The sequence below is a fragment of the Uloborus diversus genome, chromosome 2, assembly GCF_026930045.1.
Source record: "Uloborus diversus isolate 005 chromosome 2, Udiv.v.3.1, whole genome shotgun sequence".
NCBI lineage: Eukaryota > Metazoa > Arthropoda > Arachnida > Araneae > Uloboridae > Uloborus > Uloborus diversus.
Genome location: NC_072732.1, coordinates 2944821 through 2965956, shown reverse-complemented (window position 1 = coordinate 2965956; position 21136 = coordinate 2944821). Strand labels below are relative to the sequence as shown.

The following is a 21136-nucleotide window of genomic DNA, read 5'->3' as shown; positions in this document are numbered from 1 at the left end:
GTGTAAGGGGTTAAAAAGAAAAGGAGCACACAACTTTAAAGAGGATAAAAGAATTAGAAAGCATTTTTTCACTTTTGAAAAGTGGACTTGGCCGTCAAAATCTAATCAAATTGTGGACTGAAGTCTAATTGGTTTCTTTCCACCTGATAACTACATTATTTATTTATTATATATTATTATTTTATAAAATAATCATAATAATATATAATAAATAAATAATTTATTATATTCTTTTTATTTTATAAAATAATTGGTTATTTTATTATTTAACTTCATTAGTGTTAAAAATGTAATTCGAAAGCTGAGCAAACCTTTATTGGAAAATATTTTACAATTGGGGAGAAAAAATAAATAAGTTTTTTCTTATAACTTTAGTTTTCTTCATCAATAATTCAAATTTACGTTAGTCAAAATAAAATAATTTCTTTGTTAAAACTGTAATTTTTTATTATAAGGTGATGTTTAATTATGAGTTTTTAAACTATTTTGGCTATGACAAAACTTTGTAGTCAGTCCCAAAGATGATGTCATAACGAGGTTCAACCATGTGTGGGTGAATTATGTTTCTGAAGTGCTTTATTTTTGAAAACATGTTAAGATTTTTATTAACCCTTAAAATACGTTTTCTACAACTATGTTATTAAACTCTTCGTACTTCTTAATTTTATTAAAAAAATGAAATGACTAAAAAAAGCCGTTTAAAAGTAGCATTGGTTAAAGAACTTCCATTTTTCAATAGAGTTGAAAAATTTACAGGATGCAAAAGGATTGAAACTTAACACAACTCACTTTTCGGCAAATGAAGAATTCTTTCTGACTTATTAAAGTTACGTCTTATTGGTGAAGTTTGACAAAATATTAGGGTAGTATTTTTGTACCCACATAAAGGCAGTAAGAAGCTCAGCACCAAGTTTTAAAATAACAAGAACAAATGGTAGGAGAATATATATACTGTCGGCCCCCGCTTAATCGGGTAACGGATAAACGAATAAAACTTCCCGGAACGGAATATTTCCCCGGAGACGTAATGTTAAAAATCCCCGCTTCATCGAAACATTTCCCCCGATAATCAAACAATATTGACTAGCTTTCTCAAAACATTTGAATAAATGAGAAATAAGTTAAGCAAGAACAATTATTGACGTAATAATTGTTCTTGCTTAAAATATAAAACGATATTTTCCGTCATCGGCGGATGAGAAAAACACATTACATCAAGACATTTTTTCTACTTTTCGATTCCCGACACTAAGAATTAGCGTCAGATTTTGGCACCAATGCCAGCGCAAGAAATGTTTTACCTCTTCATAGGTAAACAAAGAGTAGGGAAATATATCTGCGTAGGGTTATCACAAAGCAACATGGTATCCAAAATTAAATTATTCGCGCCAAAAACTGAACGACCACGCCAAAACAAAGGTTTCATAACTCAAGTTGTAAGTTTTTTTTTTTTAAATAATTTTCATGAAAACATTTTTTAACAGTAACATATTTCCTTAATATAGCTATTGATTTATTATTACGTTTTAAGACGAATATTATCAATTTAGATTGGTAGAAAAATATTTCCTCCGATTAAATCAAATACCCCGTTTAATTGAATAATATTTATTGGAACTGACGATATGTGATGAATTTGGGCCGACAGTATATATATATTCTCTGCCAAACCTTACGGCCGTATAGTGTGAGACAATGAGGCACAGAATGACGAAAAAACACATACAAGTTAAAAATCTATTTATTTACAGATAATGAATATATTACTTTTGATACATCACAGTAGAGAAAATGGAGGCCACAGAGAAGGCCTCATTCCAATAAAAGGTTCAGTAAACAATTGTAGTGGCCGAGATACATTGGCATGGACTGCTTACTTTTGGGACATATGTCTTTTCAAACTGCTAGATCGGGTTTTTAAATTTTTTCTACAAAGAAGAGCTGCGGATATGGTGGAACATAATATGTTTTTTCTAAATTTTAAAATTAATGCGGTGGACTAGTAAGATTTCAAATATTCCAAAAAATAATAATAATAAAATAAACATTACAGTAGAAGACCGTTATAATGCACACCTTGGGATCAGAACTTTTGCGTTATACAGGTTTTGGCGTTATATAGGTCATTTCACAAATTTCGAGACTAATATTCAGAATGTATCTATATATTAGCACTTCAGAATGAGTTCTATCTGCAATGAGTATTGAAGCACCAATATTACAATGAGTCATTCACAAATAAATATGTTTCACAATCAAAAAAAGTGCATTATCCTGCACTTCTGATAGCTTAATGATTCGCATGACAGTTGCATTTTCAAGAATCATCTGGTATTTTCTGTTTACTATGAGTACAAATTTTAAATTTAAAAGCTTTGAATTAAGATGGAAACATAAATAACTTTCAAAATTTAATTGGCCTAACCATTTTTATGTTTGCAAAGCAGAACAGAGGGATTTTTTAAGCTTCCAAAACCTATTGTTTACTTCTGAAAAGTGGTGCGGTTTATAAAGAATTGCATTATATAGGTCGGCGTTATAACGGTCTTCTACTGTATTATCATATAGTTTGATCTTTTGGAGGACACTCTTTTCCCGACCGTAGAATCGACGACGTGCTCGATACCATGGTTAAAATAAAGCCCTGCAGGTGGCACCAGAGTAAAATACCCTTTGCCAAACCCAATCCTGCACTCTCGGTTGATTCGATCGAGAAAAGGTGTCGGAGATGACCAAAATTCTATGATGCTCGAAATTTGACTGGATTCAGTTTAGTGTTGAATTCTTCTAAGAGTAGATCATTTTTTTTAAAAGTATCGCATCAGAATGACTTTAGTTTGTCTCCCGAAGAGTTTTTTTTTTTTTTTTTTTTTTGAGGACTTTTGAGAGTCGCAAAAATAATTCCGCTTCCACAGAATGCTTCTTAATTTAGACTTAAAATTGAAAATAGTTGATGCATTGAAATTGCTATCAAAATCAACGAGCCTCACGACCACTGAGAAGAGATAAAATCGAGTGCATGAAGACTTTTCTTGAAACCAAGACCCCAAGTCACATGATAGATTTTAAAGAACATCATTGGACGGGTTTCTTTCGCTTGTTTCACGCCAACCATTCGTCGTTGTTGAGTCACGTGACTTGGAGTCTTAGCTTTCGCTAAGCCAATGGTTCCACCTATTTAAATTCCTGCTCTATGATTAAAACCTTGTTTTAAAAAACTTTAAAATTTAAGAGGTACTCACGAGCTACATATCTAAAAATCCCAAATTAAACTATCTAAAAACTGACAACCGTTTTCAAAAGAAAACTATCGATGACTAGTAACGATTCTTAAAATGGATTCCCCCCGCCCGATAAAACACGTTTAAAAAGCTTTGCAGTTTCACATTAAATCAATTATTAAAATACATTATTTGCTTCGTAATGATTCACATAGTTAAAAACGAGCGATTCATCCGGCAGGTCAGCTCTCTTTCTCGTAACAGTGCAACACGGTCGAATAAGCTGAAAGAAAAGAAAAAAGACCATTAATATCCACTACACATATTTTAAAAGAGTATCAAGATTTCTCAGATTTTCGATATTCATTTCATGTACTACAATATTAAAATTTCTTTATGAGTCTCATTAATATTATACAGTAGAAGACCGTTATAACGCACACCCTGGGACCAGAGCTTTTGCGTTATATGGGTTTTTGAGTTATACAGATCATTTCACAAATTTTGAAACTAACATTCAGAATATATCTATATATATTAGCACTTCAGAATGGGTTTTATCTGCAATGAGTATTAAAGCACCCATATTATAATGAGTTATTCACAAATAAATATGTTTCACAATCAAAATCCTGCACTTCTGCTAGCGTCATGGTTTGCATAGCAGCTGCATTTTCAAGAGCCATCTGGTATTTTCATTTTACTATGAGTACTCATTTTCAATTTAAACGCTTTGAATTAAGATGGAAAAATGAGAAACTTTCAAAATTTAATTTGCCTAACAATTTTCATTTTCCAAAGCAAAACAGAGGGATTTTTTAAACTTCAAAACCTATTGTTTACTTCTGAAAAGGGGTGCGGTTTATAGAGAATTGCGTTATATACGTCGGCGTTATAACGGTCTTCTACTGTACTTATTTTTTATTAAAAAATGCAATAATTGAAAGCACAGTCGAACCTCCATATATTGAACTTCCACATATCAAAATTTCCTATACATCAAAATCCCAGCAAATTTATATGTTCATTACATAAAAACAGAAAAACTCTCTATAGATCGAATTTTATTTCGAGACATTCGTAGCTTTTTTTTTTCTTTTTTTTTTCCACTTTAGATTGTTTGTCTCATAAAAGATGAAGGTTAGAGGAGAAAATTATGTTCTCTAAAGGTTGCTACGAAACTCAAAAGGAATCTGGGGTTGAGGGCTGTGTAGGTAGGTCGTTGTTTCGTTCTGGAGTTCTTAAATTCCCTCCAGTTTATTTCAAATCTTAGTTGCAACCAGTAACACTAAAATCAGTTTCAAGTTATCCCTTTTGTCTGTTGATTATCATTCCTAGTCTTTTTAGCTGCAGTAAAAATCATTCAAGTAGATTGATTTTTTACTTTTCTCTCGATTACATTGTCAAAACGAAAATCCCCCTCATGTTGCGGATCAAGTTGAATTGCTGAAGAATGAAGATGTATGAAGACGCAAAAATGTAATTTCTGTTATCTTTTTAATGATTAACTTTTATTTAATTTGATGCTTGTATAAATTAGAAATTGGGTTTCATACGTGAAAACTAGCATTAATTTTAATGTTTTAGGAGATTTTTAGATCAAATAAGATTGTTTCTATGTATTAAAATTTTTATATACCGAATTTTTTTCCGACAATTTGCTACTTCGATATAGGGAGGTCTGACTATTTAAAATGAATGTAGTGTAAATTACATTTACAGTGGAATCCAAATTTTAGTGTTCGTTTCCTACGTTACTCTTCCTGCCGGCCCTCGAAAAAGGCCCATAATGTTAAAAGATTTTTTCCTTTTTGAAAATCCGGTTTGCACATCTTTCTACCAAACAGATCAAAACTATTTCATCTACAGGACTAGCACAAACTTTTTTTTTCTTCAGTTAAATTTGTCCTCAATCGTAATCTTCCCTCACGATAACTGAGAACCAGATTCTACAACTGCTGAAAAAACATGCTATTAATAATATTGCATCCACAAACAAGTATAGATGACACATCCCTCACCCCCCCTAGTTTATTGGATAAGTGTCAAGTTTAAACAATATGCTCAGATTTTTAACCTCCCACTTTTATGTTTTCCTGCTCGGTAAGCTTTTCATACCGGTCCGACAGAAATGCTGAAACTCGGGGTTTGACTTTTTTTATCTATAAAATTAATTTGTAATGTAACAATTTTAAAATCAATTCAGAAAAATATCAGGATAAAAAGTTCTGAAGCACTATCTTTATTTCTAAATTACTTAATTTTGTTTGTAAAAGTCACTATAATTTAAAAGAAATAAAGCACCTAATCGCCATTAAAAGTTTAAAACTTTTAGTTAGTTACCTTAAATTTTCATTGCTCTTGAGCACTACTCATTTCAGAATTGAATGTACCACATAAGTATGAATTTAAAAAAAAAAAAAAAATTTATTTCTCAATTTTAATAAAAATCTAGAAAACCAGACCTGAAAACCTTTCAAAATGAAAGAACAGGAGATTGGGACAAAGTTTTAATGGAGAGACGTTAAACAACGTTATTTGAGGAAAAAAATATGGTTTTATCGCGCATTTTTAGTTTAAAATATACTCATTTAATAACATCTTAGAATTTTAAACGATTCCTTGTAAAAAGCATGCAAAAGGCAAGTTTTATTAACCATTAATTTACTCACAAAAAAAAAAAAAAACCACTAATAGCAGGGACGGGCGATCACCCCCCCCCCCCCTTGAGAGTCTCTCCATTGGTAGTTTCCTCAAAAATGAAGTTTACCAATTGCAAATTTAGACTAGTTTCATCGATGTTGGGAGAAGGGAGGTTTGGGTTAGGGACAATATGCTGGAACTGTTTCAGACTAAAAGTCAAAAATCTTTCTGATCAATATTTTAAAATCAGTATACATAGTAAAAATTAAGTCCCTTGAAAAATTTCTGGATTTGCTCTTGACTAATAGTTTATATTGGTGTCATTAGTCCTAAGACACTTATGTCACCTCAAATCACACCGTTGCTTGGTTTTCAAAAAAACGAAGCAACGGAAGTTGTTTGTTGAGATGACATCTGCCTCCGGCTCGGTTATTCACTATTCTAGACTAAAGGGTTCGAATAAGAACAAAACTGCTGTCTGGTGTATTGCATGTAGTTCTGCCTCAGTCCTGGCCTAGGGGCGGCAACTTACTGCTGCAAACAATGGTGTGATCACAGCACGCAGTCATTGTTACAAGAATTTAGTTTGTGCTTGTTGAAAACAGTGGATAGACGTCAAAAAATCGGATGTTTGGGAAACCTTTACTATATTTTTCAAACTCCATATTCGTCCATCCATCACGAGCTCTCTTTAACAATTTAATTCATCCTATTTTCAAACTGCATATGCAACTAACAACGCTGGTTCAATTTAGAAGAAAAATACGGGTAAACGACTATCTTTTACTTCTCCAAGTTCTTGTTTTAAAAAAAAATTGAACAAACAAAAAATAAAAAATAAAAAAAACAGAAACAATAAAAATGAAATTTGTAGATTTCCGTGTCCGATAGATGAAAGTCGACGGGTACAAGATCGAAAAAAGAATGCTAGCGAGACTTTGAAAAGAAAAACCAAAAAGGGTGCCTACCGCCGAACGGCTGATGACCATCGAAGCAGCTGATGAGCCAATCCAATTCCACATCGGGGGGTATCCTGAAAAAGGAAAAAACCAGAGTCAGTCACTCGCTCGCCTCACATACACACATGCGGCTCTTAATGGTATTAAAATAAGAAAAAATGACGCTACAAAGTCAAGATGACGCACATAGGCAAAGAGTACAATACAGTAGAAGACTGTTATAACGCTCACCTTGGGACCAGAGCTTTTGCATTATACAGATCATTTCACAAATTTTGAAACTAATATCCAGAATATATAAAAAAAAAACCCCTTCACAGTGAGTTTTATCTGCAATGAGTATTAAAGCACCCATATTACAATGAGTTATTCACAAATAAATGTGTTTCACAATCAAAATCCTGCACTCCTGCTAGCTTCATGGTTTGCATAACAGCTGCCTTTTCAAGAGCCATCTGGTATTATCTGCTTACTATGAATATTAATTTTCATTTAAAAGCTTTGAATTAAGCTGGAAAGATGGAAAACTGTCTCAAAATTTAATTTGCCTAATAATTTTTATGTTTGCAACACAAAACAGAGGGATTTCTCAGACTTCAAAACCTATTGTTTACTTCTGAAAAGAGGTGCGGTTTATAGAGGATTGCGTTATATAGGTCGGCGTTATAACGGTCTTCTACTGTATGAGGCAATCTCAGGATTGAAAACAGCTAAATAGATAAAAAACCATTCACAGATTGAGATTCTTTCTTCCCAAAGGAAACCAGCTTTCGGACAAGTTTCGGCCAGATGCATGCTAAATTATTTTGCGACGTTGTCCGATCCGCAAAAAAATTAACATTTCAAATGATGAGAAATTAATGAATTGAGCTGGCTTCGTTCGATACGGAATGCCCGATATTTCGATGGCACATTACAGCTGTACCTCCGAGCCAGACTAACGTAAGTCACATCATCGCTGTTTTACAGAAGTCTTTGAACACTGGTAAATCGTTACAAGGGATTTTTTTTTTCAGGATTACGTTCGTACGTCTTGATGCGGAATAAGATTCTACTTACACTGCCCTAAAAAATTTAGTCTGGCTCTGAGGTAGATATATTACAGAAATAAAGTAATTGCGTCAGGTATGTAAAATTAATGTCGTTTGGCTACCAATACTAGAAACGTACTGGAAATGCGTTTTTTTTTTTTTTTTTTTTTAAACAAATTGGAATTTTTATTCAAATACAGAAAACAAAAATATGCATTCAGGGGCAAAACATATTTAAGCCTAAAGTAATGATGACTGAATTTGCCTTTTTTTTCTTCCAAACAATGTTGCATTAGTTACACATCCTATTTTGATTAGAGTTAAAATTCTAAGCTAGATTTCAATGTAGACTATTCAATGTAGTAAATTTCAATATTAACGTCAGCGAAAACAAACTCGTATAATAGCAGTTTCTGATAGTTTTCTTAAAAAGTACAACTCAAGTTCAAGCAAAGAACTACAAATTCACACAAAATATATAAAGAAAATCAATGTTTCAGAATCAAAAGTAAGCTAATATAAGGTACCACATGTTAAAATAACTTCCAACTCTCTAAAATAAAATAATTACAACATGCAAAAGGGTTGAAATCTCAAACAGAAGAAACACATTAGCACAAAGTACCCATTCATTGTCGACCTCGTCATGCTTCAAAAGTAAATTATTTCATTAACTATCAAAATACAGAATAAAATTAGCTTTGACAGCACGTGTTAAAATAATTAAATATCTACAAGATACAAAAGAGTTGAAACCTCAAACACGATAGTAAAATAGGCTTATCTTTGGTAAGAAGCGTTAAACTAACATCCAAATGTCCCCATCATAAGATGTAAAAGGATGGAAGTCTTAAAATACAGGAAGTAATTTCCTGCAGCATACCAATGCTTAGTTTTTACCTTCAGATGCATAGTAATTTAGATGAATGAATATTTTCTACGCCAAATGCGTAGTAATTAGCACCCCTGTATAAGTGATTAACTTACATCATATGGGACATTTTCCGTTAAAAATATCGGACACCTTATTTAAATAATATTGCTGCAGAAAAAATCGCAAACATTAATCTGATAGTCCACCAAGACTTCCAAAAAAAAATCCGACTCATTCAATGTTTTTCATAGGGAGGCACTTTTCACAAGTGCATCCCTATTTTATTTCAAAAGGTATGGCCCCTAATCAGGTGCAAAAGCCTATGAGGCACAAAGTTAGTTCGTAGCATGGGGGTGTCCACCTGGAAGCGATGTTTCGAATATTCGATGCGGTTCTTTTTCTATTCCAATTTTAAGAACAAAATTATCATAAGATGGACGAGTAAATTACGAAATTATCATAACGTGGAACCGTAGCATGGGCACGAGCCGATTGGCAAGAAAACTCACCATACATTATTTGTAAATATACAGGCGAACCAAAAGACCTTTTAATTTTTCTACTACGGGCAAAGCCGTGCGGGTACCACTAGTAAAAAATAAAAATGGTTTAATTGACATGAAAATCTCGCCCAGTGTTTTTTGCTCGCACAATACTAAAACTATAACCCTAAACAGATTTTTAGCGTAACTCTTCAGCTCATTATCTTTATTATCTTGCTAATAATAAAACTGAAAGTCTCTCTGTCTGTCAGGATCTCTGTGACGCGCATAGCGACTAGACCGTTCGGCCAATTTTCATGAAGTATTTTGTAGTATGGGGGTTTGCACCTCGAAGCGATTTTTCGAAAATTCGATGTGATTCTTTTTCTATTCCAATTTTAAGAACAAAATTATCATAACGTGGAACCGTAACATGGGCACAAGCCAATCGGCGATCAGGATACTCACCAAAACTCCGCCTTCGAGAACCCTCCGCAGGTCTCCATCTCCAGCAGCTGGCCGTAGTCGGACACCAAATCCACCACCATCTCTCGGTCCACGTCCTCCGGGATGTCGGCCACCACCAGGATCCTGCCCCCGACTTCCTCCTCCCCCTCTCCCCTCTGTCTGGTCGACGTCACTCCCTCGGCGCGTACTTCGACTTCTTCCTCACCACGGGGCGGCGGCGCCCCCTCGCCCCAGAAGGAGCCCAGCTCCGGAAACTCCCGGACGTCGTCGACGGCCACGTGCTCCCGTGCATTGTCGCGATGATTCTTCCCCCCCACGACGCTCTCGTAGAACGCGTCCTCCTCGGGGATCCCGTCCGAGTCGACGGCCTGGTGGAAGTGGTCCAGCGGCATGGTGATCTTCGCCCTGGTCTTGTTCCTCTTCTCCCTCTTCGACCCGACCTTCCTCTCGAACGACGGATCGTCCCCGGATTTCTTCTTGTGGTAGGCGAACTCCGCCTCGATCACGGCCGGTCCCTCCGGCGAGCCACGATCACAATTCTGTTTCGGCGAGTCACGATCACGATCCATTTCGCCGTTCTCCACAAGCGGATGGGTCGACTCTACGAAGACGCCGAGGTCGGAAAGCTCGTCTGTCGACCTGATGACGAGGATGTCCTCTAAAGTCGGGAGAGGACTTCTGTCCAATCTCCGAGGGGGCAGCTCCACGACGAGGTTCTGGTACGAGCATCTGTCGGACGAGTCGGTCAAACCGTTGGTCATCGACTTCTTAGATGAACCGTCTCCCGCCGGAGATCCGGTTGAAGCGATGGCTTTCGAGCTCTTGGCGTAGTCGTGGAAGTACTCTTCGTCAGAGTCGGAGTAGACGGAGAAGGAGTTCTCGAAGTCCCGAGACTCGTATCTCTGCAGCATGTGGAAGGCACTCTTCTTGGTATCCTGAAATGAAATCGATGCATGAAATACACTGCGGTGAACATTCTCAAAATGGAGATTTTTCAAACAGAGATACGAGGTGTGTTTCATCGTACCACAAAAATTTGAGGACTGATGACGCATCTTGACATTCTACCAGGTTTCCTAACAGTGTACCAGCCACAGTTTATTAATCTATTATTATTATTAACAATGTATGATTATTTAAGTATTAATACATTATTTTCATATTTCAAGCATTGTAGTCCTTTAAGGAACATTTTTTTTCTGGCCCAAGTCCGTTTGAATAGGAAACTCCATCTTATTAAGGAACAGTCAAATTAGAAGTCAGTTAAAAATTAGAAATATTAACTTGATTGGAATTCAAGGTTCATTTTCTGTCCAAAACAGCACTGGCAAAAGTTTGTCTCAACATCAAAATGCAATTTTACAAATATGAATCCTATAATTCTTCCCATCGATTTCTTTACATGGGCTCCGACCCTACAGATAGTACCAGGTGTAGAAAACTTGAAATGTGATCACCATTTTTTACATTGCAAATGACATGACGTCAAACAACTCTACATGACACATTAATTCAAAATTTTAATTGATAAAAATCGGCAACAAAACTTTCATACTACATTCTTTTTTCCAGTTTGAAAACATTTTCAACTCAATCTTAAATGTTATTACTTTAAGTTTTTTGAAAATAAGCTGAGTTAAATACATAGTAAGCATCCATTCACCTACATTTAAGGGACACATTGTCTGGTCCCCTTATGGGGAGGGATTCCTATTGTAGTTCCAAAATATTTTCATCTGTGCAGGCAAGTAAACAGCAGTATCTGCAGAAATGAGTTTCAAGATATTTGAGGAAATACGTTTTGTGTCCCATACTAACAATAGAGGAATCTCAGAATTGCACCATTTTTTTGAGTGTTATTTTCAGCTGAAGCCAAATAAGCGAGCTTGCACAATAAAGCTAATTCAAAACAGATGACTGCGTTTTACCTGGCCACAGCAGTATTGCTTTCTGTTTAGTAAGATGATTAAACATGGTGTTTGTTTTTCTTACTGTGATGGAACAGCATCACCTTTAAACCCATTTTGGAAGTTTTTCTTTTTCTTTTTATGATGTCGTAAAAAAATTCTTGAGACTGAAAAATGATGGTACTATTACCACGATTGATTGTTTTTCTATGTATGTTTGAAATGCCCCAAGTACACCCTGTATGACGTTGAACCCCCTGGTGTGGCTTCCATCTTTCAAGATCCAACCAGGGTTTGAAAATATCATGATAATTTCAAAAATATTTGATATTTAGATACATATTAGATATTTTCATATCTATCTGATATTTTCAATCAGCGCAAACTAAAGTCTTCAAACTAGTAAATGCACATCCTCAAATCACTCTTTATTTTCTTATATTATAATTACAATATGTGGACTAATAAACGAACAATATTACTATGATTAATACTTTTTATAATGAAAATACTGTAGTTGAAAAAATTAATATCGAAAATATCAAACTATCATCATATTCTCAGAATAAATATTGGATATATATCGACTGATATATGGATGCCTCAGTTGCCAAATCGGTTAACTCCACTTTTTAAAAAAATCCTCATTTCTGCTTTAATAGTACTTCATCAATGCTTAGCACGTGGATTTATACTAAAGTTTTGGTTCAGTACATTTCTGACCATGTGATGGCAGAAAATATAACACTATTTACTCCTATGTATAAACGTAATCTCTTTCATCACTTTTTTCAACTTTCTGCTCTGTGGAGTTAATCCATTTGGCAAGCGAGGCATCCATACAGTGGCTCCCAAAAGTGTTCGTACACCTACGACTTTCAATGAAATAGGCCCCTATGGCATTGGTTAGAATCAATATTTCGGAATAGGTATTTAATTATAAGATCTATGATCTATTTTTAACAAACTACATGAAAATTTTTGATAAAACATTAAAACTTGTTGTTTTCTACACATACCTGCCATTTTAAAATAATAAGCAGAATATTAGGGAATAAATAAACAAAAATGAAAGGCAAATGACTTTACAGTGTCATTACAATGCAAAAATAATAAAAAAAAACTACATATGATAATTTTGATCATGAATTTATTCAAAAATATTTCAGTGTACAATGACTTTTGTGGCGTATTTTCTCATCGTTTTTTGACAAATTTCAAAAATAAAATCTGGCAATATTGTGAAAAAAACTACTGGGTTTTATTCAGAATGGCATAGGAATGGTGTGAAAAAAAAATGGACTTCATATTCAAATTCAGTTTTGCGTCATTTTGGTTTTACTACAAAATTTCAAGGTGTACGAACACTTTTGGGAGCCACCGTATATCGGCAAACCCCGGATCCGACGAAGTTCGGAAAGTGGAGGCAGAGAGGTCCTCACCTGATCGCGTCTGCTCCTGTTGGGCAGCAGGCGAGAGGGGATCCAGATCCGTGACGGATCAGTCCGGGGCCACCTCCTCGGCAGGCGCTCCCCGGGGAGAGAGCTCCCCGGGGAGCATGCACCCCCATCCACGTGGTACAGGACCCGGTCCTCGAACAGCATCCTCGGTCGGCTCCTGGAAAATAAAGACGTTACTATTTGACCACAAATTGTATATAATTTGGCAATCTTCCAAGTAAAGACGATTTCATTTGAGTGAATCTAGCAGGGGAGATGGGAAAATAGCGAAGAGATATTGATACACGCGTTTCATAATGCTACTAGTGCCTTATTCATTTATTGCATTCTCAAAAATAAAATAAGGGGAAACAAAAGTAGTCACCATGGAAACCACAAAAAGAAAAGGAAATATTTCCATTTTGATCAGGAACGTAGAAACAAAATGGTAAATTCAAAACTTTGTTGTGAATAAATAAATCAATTCATTTTTGTCATGAAAATATAGATCAAATATGCTTTAGATTTAAAAAATGTTGCTGTGAGAAAATTTTCGTTTTTACAAAGCTAAGGCTAAATAATAGAGAGGCAAAAGTGCACGTCTGTAACAAACCAACTAATACCCCTATAAATTAATAAATAGGTCCATATCCGCCTATAAATCGGATATTAGACTTTCCATGTAATCGATGGTCAGACAGTAACTCCTCTCGGGTTCTACTCTGGGCGTTAGGTTTGCTTTATTTTTATTTCATATTTAGCAACGAAAAAAACTAGAATGTTCTCAAGATTCTTGATTGAGGATTTACAACATATGCATAAATATTAGTTGAACTATTTTTTAAAATCACATTTAACTGAATGAGAACAGTTGAAAAACTTATGACTAGGAAAATGGGGTCGTTTCCAAAATGTTGAAAATATATTTTTCTGAAAGAGCATGCTTAAAAACATATTACATGACCATTTTTAAAATAATTTCTTTACGTTTAATATTTTTAAAAAATTACTTTAATCGGTGCTCTTTTATTTTTTACGCTTCTGCCGATTTTCATATATCATTCAGCCGATACAATAGCATTTCATCACAAATGATGAAATGCCATGCAGTGTTGCCATTCAGAAGAGCGCAATATTTAATTGACATCTTTACTCACGTGTACTGGCAATGATAGGGTTGATGGCAAGCATAGAGCGCAATATTTAATTAGCTGCTTGATTATCATAACGTGGAAACATGGTAGAAAGGTGTCTACCGATTTTCGCCTACGCTGATAACGAGAGCATTTTTGACGAGTGGATCACGCCCTCCGGAGAGGATTAACGTCAATCACATGGAGGGGACGATTTCCGGTTTTAGAGAAGGGGTTGGGTAAGGATTTCTAATTTTTCCCTACGATCTCCTCTTAAATGTAAAACGTGTTAGCAGCTGAGATTCAGCCATTTTTTTCTTCGGTCTTTTCGTCTAGTAATTATTCATTATTAAAATGAGTCCTAGGAAACTACGTTTTCAGATAGGGACTCTACACGAAACAAGTAGTGGAATATTTTTTTAAATAAAAGGGACGTTTCGGGGAAAAAACTTACCAAATTTTAAAGAAAGAAAAAACGGGATGTTTGGGGAAGAAATTGACGAGATTCGGAAAAATAAGGGACTCTTAGGGATGGGAGGTGGGGGGGGGGGGGACAGCTATGGGAATAATGTACTTTTAGGGACTGGTAACTAAGTTATATGCTGTCAACAATGTTTTTCAATCCATAATTCACGAACAACGAATTCTGTATCATTACAACGCAATATAGGACATGTCAATCAATGAAATTAAATAAATACGCAGTAATTCTAAAAAATACGTCAGACATGTCCTGCTACCGTTAGAGTACATTTATTGACTTCGGCAAAACGGATAAAAAATGAGCATCATGAACTCGATGGAAAATGTGACTGTCTTCGATGAAGACGAAATTGAAATTCGTGTTTAGTTTGACCAGCAAGCGGTTTTTAGGATTTAAACCATTTTTTTCTTAACAAATCGTGTCTGTCTTTATTACTTTGCAGTGTTTTCAAAAATTGAATTTTAATTTAGCTTTGATTTTTATTACCTTTAAGCTTCATTCCATTCTAACAGCTTACAGTTTATGAAAAAGTACAATCATTATTCTTCACAGTCAAATCTAGGAAATATTCTCACTTTGTTTTATCAAAATATGGATCTTATGAATTTATGATTGTTAAAACTTCAAATGTTCCAAGAGGCTCATTAACATTTGATCGAACACATTTTAAGTTCAAGTACAGAGATATATGAGGTAGTGATGTAGTAGAACTTTGGTGCATTTCTCTCTCATCATTCAGGTTTTCGATCAAAAGGGCAAATCGACTCGTTTTTTAAACAAAACAGCACATATCCAAAATCAAAACAGCCATATCTCTTTCATATTTTACTTTAAAAATTTGTTGCTCTGTTACATAATATGTTATGCATTTGTCCTTAACAACTATGTACCTATAAAATATGAAAAAAATATTTTGCTGTTAGCTTAGTTAGTTTTATTCACCTCCTAGGCAGATTTGTAATCATTCTTTCCCCCCCAAATCAAAAGATAAAATGCAACTTTTCTTGAATGTCTCGACTGAAACCTTTTTAAATAGTAATTTCAAAATTCACTTTTCAATAATTTCATAGTTAGTATATATTCCTTTTTCTAGGGGATAAGAACATTATATCAATCATTAAATTAACATTCTTCTGACGGGTTTAGAGAGGTAATTTTTTTAAAATCAAGTTTCTTTGGAGCGAGCTGCAAGACTCATGAGGTAAATATTTTTTTTTTCAAAAATATTTAAAAAATAATCAAAACCAATATTTTTTTCCCTAGGGATTTGTTTTACAATTTTTCACTTACTTTTCTGCTTGAAACTAATGTATCGGTCTCACTTCTATGAGCCAAATGTCCGAGAAAAATTTCGCGGTAGGAAAAAAAAAAACATTACAAAATCTAGGATTTTTTGCATGCGAATAGCATCGCAGATCTTCAGAAACGAAATTTCCCAAATAATTTTTATTTATTGAAATTACATTCACAGATATAAGTAAAAACAAATGAAATTAAGTATGTCTATAATTAAGCATTAACTAATATTTCTGGGGATGTATAGTCTGTCCCCATTGTTTATCACTTCTTGGAAAAGGTGATAAAATTTAATAATAAGAAAATGACTCAGTATGGAAAATAAAAAATAATGAAATTTTATTTTCAACAATATAGTAAAAAAATGATCGTAGTAAAATTTTGTGTCCCCTAAAAATGTATCAACCTCGTTTGGAAATTCGGCACTGCTTTTTAGAAGTTCTTAGATTCTGCACACACGAACGCGGTAAAGGCATATAAAAATAAAATCAAGCCCACAATATATAATTTATGAGCGGTATGAACAATCATTTTCTACAATGCCCCCGAATACTTGCAGTTCTTTTCAACATTAATCCAATTGTTAATTCCGATGCAATATTTTGTACTTCAAGCAGTAAAAAGCACAAAATATCAATACATCTAAAAAAAACTAAAAGCACGAAAGCTGTATGGACGCAAGGTAGTTTTTTTTTAATCAGAATTACTACAAATTTTACTCTCTGTTTTATGCTTATTATTTGTTATTTTTATTAAAGCTCATTCTTATTTATTTCATTAATTGGATAATTACAGCAATTTTCAAATTGAATATCAGGTCTCAAATCTATCAAATGCTTTAGCAGAAATTGAACTATAAGCATTCATGTTTTCAATTTTTTTTTTTTTTTGGTTGATATAAAGGATAAGTTTCCTTTATAAAGTTAAAATTGTACATAAAATAAATTTTGTTTTAAAATAAATGTTTCAAATTCTCAGGTTTAAAAAATAAATTTAAGAAAGAAGGGGGAAAAAAAACGATGTGGCACACGAGGCGCTGAAAACAGCTGTGCCAAACGATAACATTCCACTTATTTCGATTCGTCCCAATCTAGTGGAAAGAAAAAACCCCTCCAAATATCCCTATCACAGAAATTACCCCATCCATGCAAAACTTTTTCCCTATGTCCAGAGAGAACCCATCAGTTGTCAACCCACTTTCCCGGTCTCTATTGTTAGCTATTACCCCTCGATCCCCTGCCGTTCACGGTGACAGGTTCTAGATAAGGAGCGTAGGCAAGAATCGGTATGAACCGGTAGAAAGATGCACCAAAGAGCATCATTTGTGACACCATCAAGACCACGCCTTGTTTGAAAAATCGTTCATTTTAAAAAATGAATTAAAAAATAACTGTTGGGAAAATGAAAGTGTTTTCTGAGTCCATGTTATTTTTTATTTATTCATTTTGTTTTATTTATTTATTTTATTTTCTTTTATTTATTTATTTATTTTTTTTTTTTTTTGCTTATTTTATTTCTGTGGCTAAAAGTAGTACTTTTGAATGAAGGAAACAACCCCATTTACAATATGTGCATAAATACTCATTGAACTATTTTTTTAAAATCACATTTAACTGAATATGAACAGTTGAAAAACTTATATGACTAGGATAATTGTTGGCACTTCAAACAAAGAAAGTTATTATTATTTTTTTTTTTTAGCTAGTTCAAAAAATCTTGTATGCATTCCTATGAGAAAGAAAAGAAAAAAAAATAGTAAATATTGTACTACATACTTTTGGATGTTTAAAATTTTCTAACAATTATAACTATAGTAAACTACATTTAAATTTGAAAAGAAATTTTCCTGAAAAAAAAAACGTTTATTTTCCGAAGCCTCCAAATGTTGCATTTCTAGCCAGGAATGATTCCTCAATTTGTTTTATCACAAAATGAGTGTAGATTACAAATAGTTCTGTTACTTCCCTGTTCTTAAAATCCCAAGAAATGTCCCCTATTAACTATTATTGAGGTTTGGCACTGAGCCCTGTCTGGGCTAAAACCCTACCTTGATCAAAGCATCCTTATTTTATTTTTAACATTTGTATGCATGTACAGTCGGACCTCGATATAAGGTCACCCCTCGGGACTTCACGAAACTGACCTTATAAACGATTCATATATATTCATTGATAAATAAACATTTAATTCATTGAATCACTTCAAAATTTAATACGTTCAAAACTACCAGTTAATTATGTTATTGTAGTTAAATTGATTTGAACCAATTTAAATTTTTGGAATCAATAAGATATTTTGAAATTATTATTTAAAACTTTCATTTAGAGTAAAGCTGCATTCAAATATCCCCAAGCAAACAACTGATGTCCAACTTAGCTTACTGAAAATTTTCATTAATACAGGACTAATGTGTTTTTTTTTCTTTAATTTAAACAAAATGGTTTTTAATTATTTTCTGAAAATTTCTTCAGCTTCTCATGACTGGTAAAAGAGTGCAATTACACGCTGTGTCCCCGCATTACTGCTTCATAGTTTAGTATCACTGTCGTAATGCTCACTTGCTACTGCATTCTGTGCACTACCAGCTACGTTAATTGGAAAAACGACTTAAGGATCGTATATCGCGGTGAATTCTTGGAAGTGAATCCAGGGTTGGCAAAAACCCGGGTTTTTTTTAAAAAGCCCATGGACCCAGGGTTTTTTGGGGTTTTTTACATAAAACCCAAAAAAAAACCAACTAAAGCTGGGTTTTTTTTAAAAGAAATGTGGGTTTTTTTGTCTTTTTTTTAGGGAAAATGGGGTGCTTGTAGCATATTGTAGTGTAAGTATATGGGCAAAGCACAAAAATTGTCTTGGGGTAAAAATACTGGAAAATTCAGCATTTTCTGAAGAAAAGTAAAAAAGACAACAAAACCCCAAGAATAGTGAAGTTTAAGATTTTTTAGTTTCTATGATTACCAACAGTTAGGGCAAAGTTACTTCTCGAGTGATAAATCTATTGTTCATTTTTAATTACTACATTTTTTTTTTTGCATTTTACTTTATTGTATTTTATTTTGTTATGCAAAACTACTGTAGAACGTCAAAGTAGTTTAAATCCCTTTTTACTGAATTCAGCTTAATCAAGACATTTCTTTGAACTTTGTTGACTGTTTCTATTTCTGTGTACAGAGTAAGAAATATTAAACTTTTTGTAAGATAATGAAAGTATTGTACATCCTATTCTGTTTTCTGTTCGACTGTTTGAAAAACCTGTTAATTTCTAAAACATATACGTTGTTTATTCGAGATTTGTGACATGTTGGTTTGCAGAAAATAATTCACATGAAAGACTTATAGCTAGCGTAGTTTCTTCTGTACAATCTACAAATATCGAGAAAATCAGACATGACAGGACTTAGTCCAGAAAATTTGAGTTAATTATTGACCAGTTAAAGAAAAAGTTAAATATATTTATTTAAAATCTTTGAAGTATTTTTTTAATGCCGTTAAGAGTTAAGAAATACTATTAAAGTTCAAAATTCCTTTTTTATGTCCATTGTCTGTGGTGAAGAACAAATAAAAAAAAGTTTAAATTGTGAAAGTATTTAAATTAATTATTGTTTTAAAAAACTTCTCAGAAAATTTTTAAAAACCCAAAAGTGGGTTAAACAATGGGTTTTTTTATATGGGTTTTTTCAAAAAAAACCCATTGGGTCCAATCTGGCCAACCCTAAGTGAATCTGTTAGGCGCTGAAATCATTCAAAGAAATCTGACAAAAGTGACCTTATAAGCAATTAATGTATTATGACCTGACCGTGTATCCGATAATACATGACAGAGAATTTCTATTCAGTGAGCCGGGACTTAAGAAAAGTGACCTTATATGCGGGGTGACCTTATAAGCGGGTGATCCTATATCGAGGTCTGACTGTATATACACCCATTAAATGGAGAAATATTAAAGCACATAAGTATAATAATATTGATATACTAATTCTGTCTGGATTACAGTACATACAGTAAAACCTGTCTACAACGATACTGTTGGGACCTAAAAAATATTGTTACAGACAGGCTATCATTATAGACAGTTTGATTATTTGTGCTGACATTTTGCTGGGACCAGGGTTGGCAAGTCTTGCCGGGGGCGGAAAAAACCACGGTTTTTACCGCCCGGCAAAAATAGGTTTTTGCCAAAGTGGCAAAAATAGATTTTTGTTAACAACTTACGGACAGTTTTTTTCCTTTTATATAAAAGTAAAAGCATAAAAAGATTTTGATAAAAGGCTTTGCCATTTTCTGTAGAGTGAGCTAGTATTACTAAAAAGTAGAGTGAATACAAAATGCACATATTGATCAGCCATTTTTTCTTCTTTTTAAATTCTTCTCTTGGCTATATCCATTTTCCCAGTGAGAAAAAATGCATCATATAATACTTTAGTGAGGTAAAGTTAATATTTTTCTATATTCAGGTTAATATTCTGTTATTAATTAAATAGCTTAAAAATCTTAGTGGGATCAAAAAATAAATAAATAAATAAATAAATAAAAATGATTAATTAAATATATATATAATTAGAATTCAATTTTTTTATTAATTTACTAAGCTTAAGTAAACATTCTTTGTTTTTAGCATGGAAGGGATTGACTTATTCTGAAAAAAATTGTTTTATCAAACACTTAAAATCTTAAGTTTAGCAATCCCAACATTTGATTTTAATTTATTTTTCACCTCATAAATTAGAAGTAACATGGAGAGACATAACTGAAATATTAAAGTGCATTATTTATATTATAGTGTCACTATTTCTTGATTAACACTATAATGCTACTTTATTTGCAATTAGGTTTTTGCCGGTTTTTTCCATTTTTGCCATGGTTTTTTCCACTCTCCTGACAAAAATACCTTTTTGCCGGCAAAAAACCCAACCCTGGCTGGGACCAAGGAAAGCATCGTTGTAGACAGGTTTATTGTTGTAGACAGTATTCTTATACACAGGTTTCACTGTATCAGTTTTAGAAAGCAGGACAACGGCCAATAGGTGAATCAAATCATCCTACAACTTGCACTACCAAAATTAAGCATTTTTTATGTGAGAAGCTGAACTGATATAAAAATAAAATAAATAAATACCATTGTGCTGAACAGTAAAGTAAGAAAAAACAACATCAAAAAAAGGAGTTTTTTTTTCTTACTTTACTGACAAAAAAAATGT

At 33.5% G+C, this 21136-nt stretch overlaps 1 protein-coding gene across 2 annotated transcripts in view; it reads right to left on the bottom strand.

Annotated features, from left to right (window-relative positions):
- Nucleotides 1-3318: 3318 nt before the first annotated feature.
- LOC129217694 (uncharacterized) overlaps nt 3319-21136 on the bottom strand; it is a 125733-nt gene continuing 107915 nt past the window's right edge. For both annotated transcript variants that reach the window (XM_054852029.1, XM_054852028.1), the window contains 4 exons: nt 13028-13202; nt 9679-10613; nt 6833-6897; nt 3319-3504 (listed from right to left, as the gene is read on the bottom strand). In XM_054852029.1, coding sequence (XP_054708004.1) covers nt 3464-3504; nt 6833-6897; nt 9679-10613; nt 13028-13189 — 1203 coding nt within the window. In that variant the 5' untranslated portion in view covers nt 13190-13202 and the 3' untranslated portion in view covers nt 3319-3463. The remainder of the gene's footprint in view (nt 3505-6832; nt 6898-9678; nt 10614-13027; nt 13203-21136) is intronic.